The sequence below is a fragment of the Glycine max genome, chromosome 11 (assembly GCF_000004515.6).
Source record: "Glycine max cultivar Williams 82 chromosome 11, Glycine_max_v4.0, whole genome shotgun sequence".
Classification (NCBI taxonomy): Eukaryota; Viridiplantae; Streptophyta; class Magnoliopsida; order Fabales; family Fabaceae; genus Glycine; species Glycine max.
In genome coordinates this window covers 34,695,629-34,705,939 of record NC_038247.2, presented here as the reverse complement: position 1 = coordinate 34,705,939, position 10,311 = coordinate 34,695,629, and the positions used below count along the sequence as shown (strand labels likewise).

Here is a 10,311-nt window from a genome sequence, read left to right as displayed (position 1 = left end):
GTTTAGTATAAACAATTCCTTCTAATGCAACTTTTGGTTCCCAATCATCCCCAAGCACACCAAAACATTAACTTTGAAAACAAAAATAATAATAATAAAGCACAACTTCCATACAATCCACAAGTCATATTCAAGCATTTACACAATCATAGGATTCAAAAGAAAGGTTAAGCTTCCCTTAACTATGGGTCTTCAAGCTTGGGTTTTTGAAAAGAGGAGAGAAAGAGAGAAGCTTTGTACCACCTAACTAGTAGCTCACACCATAAAAGCACCAACCATACCCAACCAAAACAAAAAATTAGATTTAGGCTCAAAACAAAAGACTTCCATGGAACCTTCATGGTTGCTCTAAGGAAAGAAAATGGAAATGGAAAACAAGGGAAAAGGAAAAGAAGCTTATCACTCCAATGGTCAGTTATGATGCTTCGATGGATGGAGAAAGAAGAACCTTCTATGAGCACAATCACCAAAACTCACTCTCCCAATGAATAATGTCCTTGGAGAAGAAGAGGAAAAAATAAGGAGAGGTGTTTGGAGAAAGTGAAATCTGAAATATCTTAGGGTTTAGAGTAGTTTATGACTCTTGAAAGTCTCCCTCTCACACCTAGGCTTCTACTATAAGCACAACAACCCTTCCTCTCACAACCCAAAACCCAAAAGTCAGTCCCTTTAGGTCCAAACACACCAAAACTCACTAACTCACAAAAAACACATAATCAAGTCAACAAGCACATTAATTAATTAATTTCAAACACTTAATTAAATTTAATTTCTCTTGTAGTTAACTTAAATAACTTATACAACAACTAATAAATCTCAACATTACATCTGAATTTCTCTCATTCGAGTGTGTATTTGATTTATTCATATATCCCTTATGTTGGAAACCTGTGAAGAGTCACTCCTTATCTGTCCCTCATCTTTTTTGCACCGATGATCTCTCTTGGGCTTTGTCAGCACCCAAGATGTTACATACAATATGTGCTTCAAAATTCCACTATACTTGCATACATGATTTTAAACAGGAAACTATCAAACTATATACTCTACTGATAAATCAACAACACCATAGTAGTTTTTACTTTGCAACATATGCTCTACTTGAATGATTGTTAAAAAAGAAAAACTGAAATGAAAAGCAATCTTTAACTATTTTATTCTGTTACATTATTGAATCAGTTCATCAAGATCCTTTACCACATTGATCCAATAATCATCGGGCCGATAGAACAGAAATGGAGAGAGTGGCATTAGATGGATTATCAGAGATACCTTCCCCATTCATCATTTTCGCTTCGACAAACACAGGCATAGTTGGTCGCAGTTGCTCCACTAAGCTCTTGCTTTTGAGTAGCACTACTAATTCTGACATTGTTGGCCTTGTTGCAGCAGATGCTTGAGTGCACAATAAAGCAATTTCTATGATTTTCTTCACTTCTTCAGCATCATATTCATTAGGGTCTATGTCCTTGTCCACAAGCTCCAATTGCATGCCTCTCTCGTACAGTTTCCATGCCTGTTAAGTGAAAATCAAATGTCTCACATACTCGATCGATCATATAGTAAATTATCATGAGAAAACAAACAATTCCAAGTTATAGCAACTTGCTTACTCGTTGAAGAAGGTACTCACGACCCTCATCATCAATCTTAACATTGGTACTCTTTTGACCACTTATGATTTCTAGGACCACAATACCATAACTGTAGGTATCAGCCTTCTCTGACAATTGGCCTTGCATTGCATACTCAGGTGCTGTGTATCCCCTGATAAGTGCATATTATAAAGTCATAGTTGAAAAATAACACTTGTTGCATTGTTATATTTTTCCCACACAAGTTTTTATTAATTAATTTGTCTCTTGCTAAAACTTGATGCTCAAATAAATGTCATGAAACTCATGTGAATGCATGTAATTGTTTTTTCACTTACAATGTTCCAGCAAATTTTGTGCTAAGGTGAGAACGATCCCTTGGCAAAAGCCTTGCCAACCCAAAATCAGCAATTTTGGGCTGGAGATCATCATCTAGAAGGATATTACCGGTCTTTATATCTCTATGAATGATGGATACATGAAACTCTTCATGTAGATACGCTAGACCCCTTGCGGTTCCCAAAATTATATCATAGCGTTGTTTCCAATTGAGGGAACCCTTTTTGTCACCTGTTTCCCAAGTTTGTATAGATATTTAAGATTGTGGAGAAGAGAATAAAAAGCAATGAAGTTTCAAAAAATGATTCCATTGAAGGTTGACATGATTTACCAAATAAGAATTTGTCAAGGCTGCTATTTGCCATGTATTCATAAACTAGGATTCTCTCTTGGCCTTTGCTGCAACAACCAAGAAGTCTAACGAGATTCCTATGATGAACATTACTTATAAGCTTCACTTCACCTTCAAAATCATCCTCCATCTTGCTTGATTTTCCCAACACTAGTTTCTTGACGGCCACAACTTTTCCATTTTTCAGAGTACCCTGTTTAATAGTATGTATATATGATTAATTGACCAATGAAAATGTTTTTCTATATTGCACTTAAAAGTATTTCTTTTGTAGTTTTTTAAGGTTTGTTTTATCTTCCGAGTATAACTGATAAGTCTCATTTGATTTTGTTATTATCAATGTAAATAGAAAAAAAAAAGTAAAATAAGATCATAATACATTTGTAAATTTTTGTAAACATAAATAATTTCTCAAATAAAATATGATAATCGATCGCTTTTTTTTTAAAACAAAAAAAACAAACTAGCACAATCATCAATGCGCGCTTTTGAACATGCTTTCCATCATAATATTGAAAAAATAAAACACAAATTTACCTTGTATACAGCACCAAATCCTCCTTCTCCAAGTTTATTTTCAACACTGAAATTTTTTGTTGCAGCTTTCAAATCTGTATACTTGTAGTTAACCGGACCTCTCAACTCAGTTGCTCCCAATATGTCAGCTGCAAAGGAACACACGGCTTTTGGTTTTCGAATAAATAAAAAATGAGAGTTGACTTTTGAATTAGCTTATTTTGTATTTAAAATAATTTATAATAAAAAAATTATTAGGAGAGCTTTCGACAAGAAATAATTATTAGCCACAATATAATAATAAATATTAATCATGAAAGAAATTAGGAAACAAAATAAAGAAATTATGATTGCGAAGTTAGCATTATAGTTTTTTTTTTTTTACAATTTGAAAAGCATTAAAAATGCAACCATATGAACTAATTAATACCAAACATTACACCGAAGACTTTCCACAATTACTTACCTTTGGGAACCCTCTTTTGTTTTGTAAACAATCTACAGGCAAACAACACAAGGAGGAGAACAACACCTCCTACGACACCACCTATAATGGCCCACTTCTTGCTTGAACCTCCTGCAATAGTGCAATATCTAATTATTTATAAAAACAGAAAATGTTTTAAAAAAACTATATATATATATATATATATATATATAAATTCCTTAAGAGTGTGTTTGGACGAGAAAATTTAAAATTCTGAGAAATTTTAAATTCTAAGAATTTTAAATACTTTAATTGAAATTCTTTTATTTTCAAAATTTTGTGTTTAGATAAAAAAAATTAAAATTATGAGGGTCAAAAAAAAATGAATGCAAAGACAAGAAAATGCACTCTAATAGTTTTTATCCAAATACAAATTTAACAAAAGGGAATTTATTGAAATTCTACCTTCTTTTAAATAGGGTCTGATATTAATGGTCTGATTATCAGCAAAGAAAGGTGTGGTGGAGAATCTCATGAAACAGCCAGCATCATATGCTGAACCATCTGTGCTGGGAAGGCAACTTTGTAAGTTGTTGTATCCAACTTGCATGCAATCCAGACATTTCTGTTGGGAGGCAGTTTCAACACACTGTGCAATGGCATAAATATTTGCACTACCACCAGCCACCTGTGTCTTAGTAGCTGCATAGAAACCTTTAATTTTAGGTGTTGCTTTTTGAAGGTCCAGTAGTGCTTGTTGTCCAACTGCTCTAAAACCTGTGGCATTTGTGCTCTTGTTCCCACATGTTACCCCACCACCGATTTCGTTGGTCTGTTGGTAGAACCTCTCACTCTCATACCTTATCAGATAGTTTGAGAATATCCAGCATTAATATAAAATAGATGGTCAAACACTTGTCTCACTATAATATTGTACCTAACATTAATAATACAAACTTATTGAAGAATGTGAGAACTGAATCATGGACAAAATATATAAGTAGTATTTTTATAATTTTCACAAATAATCGTCATTTTAATTTTGTTTATTATGTGATTTCATTGATAATGATTGTATATATAAATTTCATTTAATTTTTTTTACACAACAAAGATTAAATTAAAATTAAAGGATTTTCCTTCCATTTTGCCCAGTATTTTATATCCCTTCTGTTATTGTAAGAAAAAGAGAAGACAAATATCCTCTTTTGCTTTTAATATCAACATAACAAATAGTTTAATAAGTTTTAACTAAATATCAAAAACTAATTTCAAATGTACATTATCGGTCTTCAAAGTTCAAATAGGCTCATAACGTGTATTTGATATGCATTCTTATGTTTTTTTTTTTTATTTATATAAATCCCTTATGCCTTTGATATCAACTAACCATCTAACTTAACTTCTTATCTTTTTATTGTATCATTTTAATATCTTTAATTCTAACTTAATTTTTTAAGAAAATAGTCTATAATTAATAATGATAATATATTACAATATAAATTTATTTGTCATCAATTTAAAATATAATTTATATATTCAAAAAATATTTATTTGTTATAAATTATAATTATAATATAATTTAAATATTTAGAAATATATTTATTATAATTTTAATAAAATAAAAATTTATTCTATACGATAAATAGTCTAAAACACTAGTATATAATTATAATTTAATAGTTGTAACTTGTATTGATGAAAGTCATATATATAGAGAGAGAGAGAGATAGATAATATAATACTTCAATTTTAATGTCATGCTCATCTAGTAGATTAGGTAAGATGACCAAACAAGTAGTTAGAGACAAAAAGGGTGAACCTGAGTATTTATATAATCATATAGTCTAGATTATGCCATATAGTTTAGTTGATAACACATATTTTGTGAAAAAAAAACTTCAGTTTGATTATTAAATAATATATTTTTTTGGGAAGGATTAAGAATTTAGTGTGATTAAACTCTGGATAGAAGATTTGTTTATCTCCAAAGGTCAAAATTTATCGAAATTCTAGGATCTCATTGGAAAGTCAGAAGGTCCCAATTGATTACTAAAGGAATTATATAGAAGCTTATAATTAACTTTAAAAATATTTGATTGTTTACCTGAGGAAGCAGTCATTGTAGATGACTCTGGCACCGTTCGCTATTTTGCATATATCCCGGATTTGGGTGGAAGCAGTGTTGATGCAAGCAAGACAGTCATTTCTGGAGAGATAATTTCTGCATTGAAACATAGTATATGTATTGACATCTCCTTTGGATTTCAATGATGTGCCAAAGTGCCTGCTCTGGTTCCTTATTTCTCCTCTCAGCTCTGAGAATGTCTCATTGACATTCGCAAAGAAGCTACCCGTGTTGGTAGCGTTGATTGGGCTACACCCAGAGTTTATTACACGTGTGTCGCGGGTCGCTGCAACTGCATATTCAACATTAACACTGCTCCACCATATCAAAGTTAAGGCCAGGAGCTTAATAATTGGCTGCAGTATCATCCTTTTAGCTTTGTGTGTATGTGGTAGCTAGGTTTGAGATACTAGTATTTTTGCATTCTTTTTTTTTTTTTTAATACAGTGAAGATTGTTTTGTTTTGGTATTCTTTGGTTAATTACTAAGTGTATTGCTATATATATCAGGAACTCTTGGCCTTAGGCTTATTGACTTACCATAGTCTTCACCTGGTCGATCTTCTTTTACGTATGTAAAGGGGCATCTTTTTTAAGGAAAATTATTTATATATGAACACCTACTGTGTTACCAGACATCTAGTAAGAGAGATAAAAAAGATATAATTAAAAAAGTATAATATTAAGAGCATGTTTGGATATAAAGTTATAAGTGTTTTTGTAAGTTTTTTTTACCAAAAAAAGTTTTATATTTTTAATAAAAAAGCTCTCAAAATTATTTGTGACTTAATTCAAACAGATCTTATAAGTAATATGATATGATAAAAAAAGAAAAATAAAAAAATAAAAGTGTTATGGAATGTTCAAATAAAATGGATATTCAAATATCATTGCTGATTTTTTAATAGATTTTATTTTTGTACTTACGGATATGAAGATCAAATTGTTGACTACATACTTAAAATACGAGTATCTGCTAACTATATGTTAGTTATACCATTATTAATAACTTAGCCTTGGTGTGTATATTACGTTACAGAGAAGACTGAGACCCAAAGAGTCGTGTACGTTCAAGAGATCAAGGAGAACGATGTTTTTGTAATTTTATATTTTTATGTAATACACGTATATATATAGACCACAATTATATAATTTTTGGGTTTACTTCAACAAGTGAATGAGTTGAATCGAAAATTAATTGATCTATGTCCCAGTCATTGTCTCTGATGGCTTTCCTCTGTATATGTTTAACAGACCATTAATTAATGTCGTTAATGTAACTTAATTTCTTTCATTAACGTCATTTTTTCTCTTCTTTAATTTCCTTCCCGTCTGATGTAATTTCCCACTTCGGCGCCGAACCAGAATTCTTTGTCGTCATCGTAGAAATACAATCACAGACGACCCATAAAAAGGAATAAAAAAACGAGTCAACTAAAATATTAAAACTCAAAAAACAACAATGTTTGGGCAGGTTTTAGACTAAAAAAAATATATATATATCTTGGTTATCTATTTGGAGCAGAAAAGTCTTTTTTGGTATATTAAAAACAAGAAGAAGAAAAAATACTAACCAGGGGTTAATTTATTATGATTATATATATATATATATATATATATATATATATATATATATATATATATTTTCTATTTATGATCTTATGTTACTACGATTTCATATATAAAAAAAAGTTGTTTAGAGATTCTGGTCTTAATTTGTCATGAATGCATGTTTTCATATCAATCAGAAATATTTGTAAAAGGTATACGTGATTTTAGATTTTTTTTTCTTTTTAAGAAAATACCACATGTATAACTTGAAAGTTGAAATAGTCCTTGTTGTCGGGTCCTACTCTTTAAGGCAGGATAGAAAAATGAAACAATTTGAGTGGACTTCAGTTTAGGGAGACAACTCCATCGTGGACATGACAACCGAGCGAGTTAGAGACGGTTTGCCTCTTCTCGTTCCCACAAACCGTAGTTGGATTGGTGTTGGATTTAAAATTGAGTTAAATATGTTTTGAATTCTTCTAATTGTATGTAGCATTTTTTTTATTCTTTGTAAATTTATTTTTTTAATTTTAATTTCAATAATTTAGATGTTTCTGAAGTTTCTAGGGCACAATGCTATTTTCATACGGTAATCAAAATATCCAAAAGAATTAATTTAGATGTCACATGTGGTTTAAATGAAATGAACGGCCAAGATTAAAAAAATTGTGAAAAAATAAAAAAGCAAAACGAGAAATCCTCCAGTACTATTCTAATATTTGGGATAGTAATCCTCTTCTTCCAACATTTCTTTTGTCATTCCCAAAAGCTTGTAGGTCCCATCAAAGTTATTAATTATACTTCCAAGTTGATTCTGAAGTGAAGGTCACCAATGCTAGAGTGTTTTACAAGGATCTGATCCTCCAGGTGGACAGAGACGGGATTGATGATAATGGCGATGGTTTCTTTGCCGTCAACGTTGATTATGTGAGTTTTGGTTAGGAGTATTAGTCATGCAATTTTAAGTTAAAATTGATCCAAATTAAACAAAAAAATTAAGTGTGATATAGTATAGTTCGTTTTACATTATTTATCAAATTAAATCAATTTTTTTGATTTGATTGAGTTTAATTTTTGCAGTTTAAAAATTCTCTATTTTTATGTATATATTTAAAAAATACTTAAAAATTTGTTATTAATAGTATAAAATTTGAATAATAATTAATTTGACAACCCAACTATATGAATAATAAAAGTTTCAACAATTAAACAACATTAATTGTTTTCAAATTGAATAATATTTGAATAATTATTCAACTTAAAAGTAATCATTTAACTTAAAACTAAAAACACCACATAATATTTTTCACGTTCCAACCTCTAACTTGTAAAAACAATAAAATAACATTCATAATACATTTCAACTATGAAAATTTAAAAAGTAGATATATAATGACAAAACATTAATTGAAGCAATAATTTCGAGAGGTGTTTGCAATATGATTTAGTTTGATTTCTGCATGTAAAATTGTGAGTCAAACCAAATGATGTAGTTTGAAAAATAAAAAAATCAAATCAAACTAATGATTATCGGTTTTCTTGTGATTATCAATTTTTTGAATCGATTTTCGATTTTACATTCAATTTGATTTGAATCTGAATACTCCTAATTTTAGTTGTCGTTTTCTAGTGGGAAAACAATTGCAACTCAGGTTTGGTGAAAGAATTTAAGGTGTTAATCTTGTTGCCACTCAAGAAGGAGAGAAAGGTTAAACCCATCATTTTGGAAAAGTTTTCTTTCTCAAACTTGCAGGTGTCCTGGGTGAATTGAATTTTGACTTATACTTTGAAAAAGGTCGGGATTCAGTAAAAAAAAGCTGAGAGTTTTCTTTTAACTATGAAATTTTTTTACTTGCAGGTGTCATGTCCATTTTATACTGTTAGTGTTTAGTAAACATGGTTGAGCTCGAGAGAGAAGAGAAAATTAGAGAAAAATAAGGAAACTTAAAAATACAATTGTATTAAAATGAGAAAAGATCATTTTAGAAAGGTTATAAAGTAAATCAAAGTAACCAACTTCCTAACTAATGTATTAAAATTAACCGTGAATACAAGCATGCTAATAATAAATAATGGGTAAAGAAGAATTCAACCCCTTGATTTTTTGTTCAGTCATTCTACTTTCTAAAGTACATTTTGAATGTCATAAATTTTTATAGTTAACATCTCTTATTTTGATTCTAACTAATCCACTCAGGCCAGTGGCGGAGCCAGAAAAATTATAAAGCCTGGGCAAAAATTTAAAGATAGCAAATTCACATTGTATATAATATGTAAATAGTAATCAATCAAAATAAAAGAGACTCGTCATTTTGTCAACAAAAATATAGTTTAAAATAAAAGAGATAAACATAATCTTACAATAGCGGGTTAAATAAAATTACGAGGCAAGTGTCCTTTCCGAGACTTCTTTGCGGTAAATGTTCGAATAATATCAATATCATCAAGTGACTTGAATATCTCCCGCTCGGTGTAACATACCATCAAGTCATTGAACCACACATCGTTGATCTTATTGCGCAATTTAGACTTGATAATCTTCATTGCTGAAAAAGCTCTTTCAACGGATGCTGTCGACACCGGCAATATCAAAGCTAGCTCAATAAGTTTATAAACCAATGGAAATACCAAATGTTTCTCAGTTTGAACCATCTTCATAGCCAAACTTTGAACATCTTCACAAGTGGAAAAAGAAGCATTTCTTCTCACTTGAAGCACATAAGTTTCAAGTTGATCCCTAATTGTTCCTCGGTCATCATCAGAAAAGTCTGCATGATAAATATCAGCAAGACGAGCAAGCTTATCAACATCAAACTTGGAGAAAGAGTTCTTGGGGTCAAGACATGAGAAGCAATCAAGTATAATGTTACTTCCTTCACTAAAGCGGTGATCCATCTCCTATGAATTTTATGGGAAAAAATGGGTTTGACACATGATAAAAAAAAAAGGGTTGTAGAAAGGTTGGTTTTTTCTTCTTTTCTTCTTTTCTTTTTCCTTTTTAGAATTGGTTGGTTTTTACTAGTGTAGAAAGGTGATTGTAAGTTGATTGCAACATGAAGTTTCCATTAGAAGAGCTAGTCATATTTCAACATCAATTTTTTCACTTGATAATTCATTTAACATGAATTTATAAATGTAATATATCAACAAATGAATTAACAGTCAAGAGTAATATTTTTTTATCATGTGCCAGAAATTCATTTGAATAAAAAGAGACATGCATGAAAGATATTAATTTTAATTGATTTATGAAAATAAAAAATATTATAAACAAATACTACACAACTATATAGAATTTTATAAATATTTTTTAGTCTCTTTTAACCTTAGATTTGGATCGTTGCCCCTCTAAACAAAGCTTAGGATCGGCTTTTTATGTAAAAACAAAAAGTTAAACAATTTAT

The 10,311-nt window shown here is 30.2% G+C and overlaps 2 protein-coding genes across 2 annotated transcripts; both read right to left on the bottom strand.

Moving 5' to 3' along the window:
• Positions 1-822: 822 nt before the first annotated feature.
• CRK41 (cysteine-rich receptor-like protein kinase) lies at positions 823-5,886 on the bottom strand. Its single transcript, XM_003537367.5, has 8 exons — positions 5,337-5,886; positions 3,695-4,089; positions 3,269-3,379; positions 2,824-2,951; positions 2,266-2,479; positions 1,934-2,165; positions 1,614-1,767; positions 823-1,516 (listed from the first exon to the last, which is right to left on the bottom strand). The coding sequence occupies exons 1-8, from the start codon at positions 5,723-5,725 to the stop codon at positions 1,214-1,216; spliced, it is 1,926 nt and encodes a 641-aa protein (XP_003537415.1). The 5' UTR covers positions 5,726-5,886; the 3' UTR covers positions 823-1,213.
• Positions 5,887-9,277: 3,391 nt separating this feature from the next.
• Positions 9,278-9,802, bottom strand: LOC102663174 (uncharacterized). The gene has a single exon (XM_006591714.3). It carries the CDS (start codon positions 9,800-9,802, stop codon positions 9,278-9,280), a length of 525 nt encoding a protein of 174 aa, XP_006591777.1.
• Between the last annotated feature and the right edge of the window lie 509 nt (positions 9,803-10,311).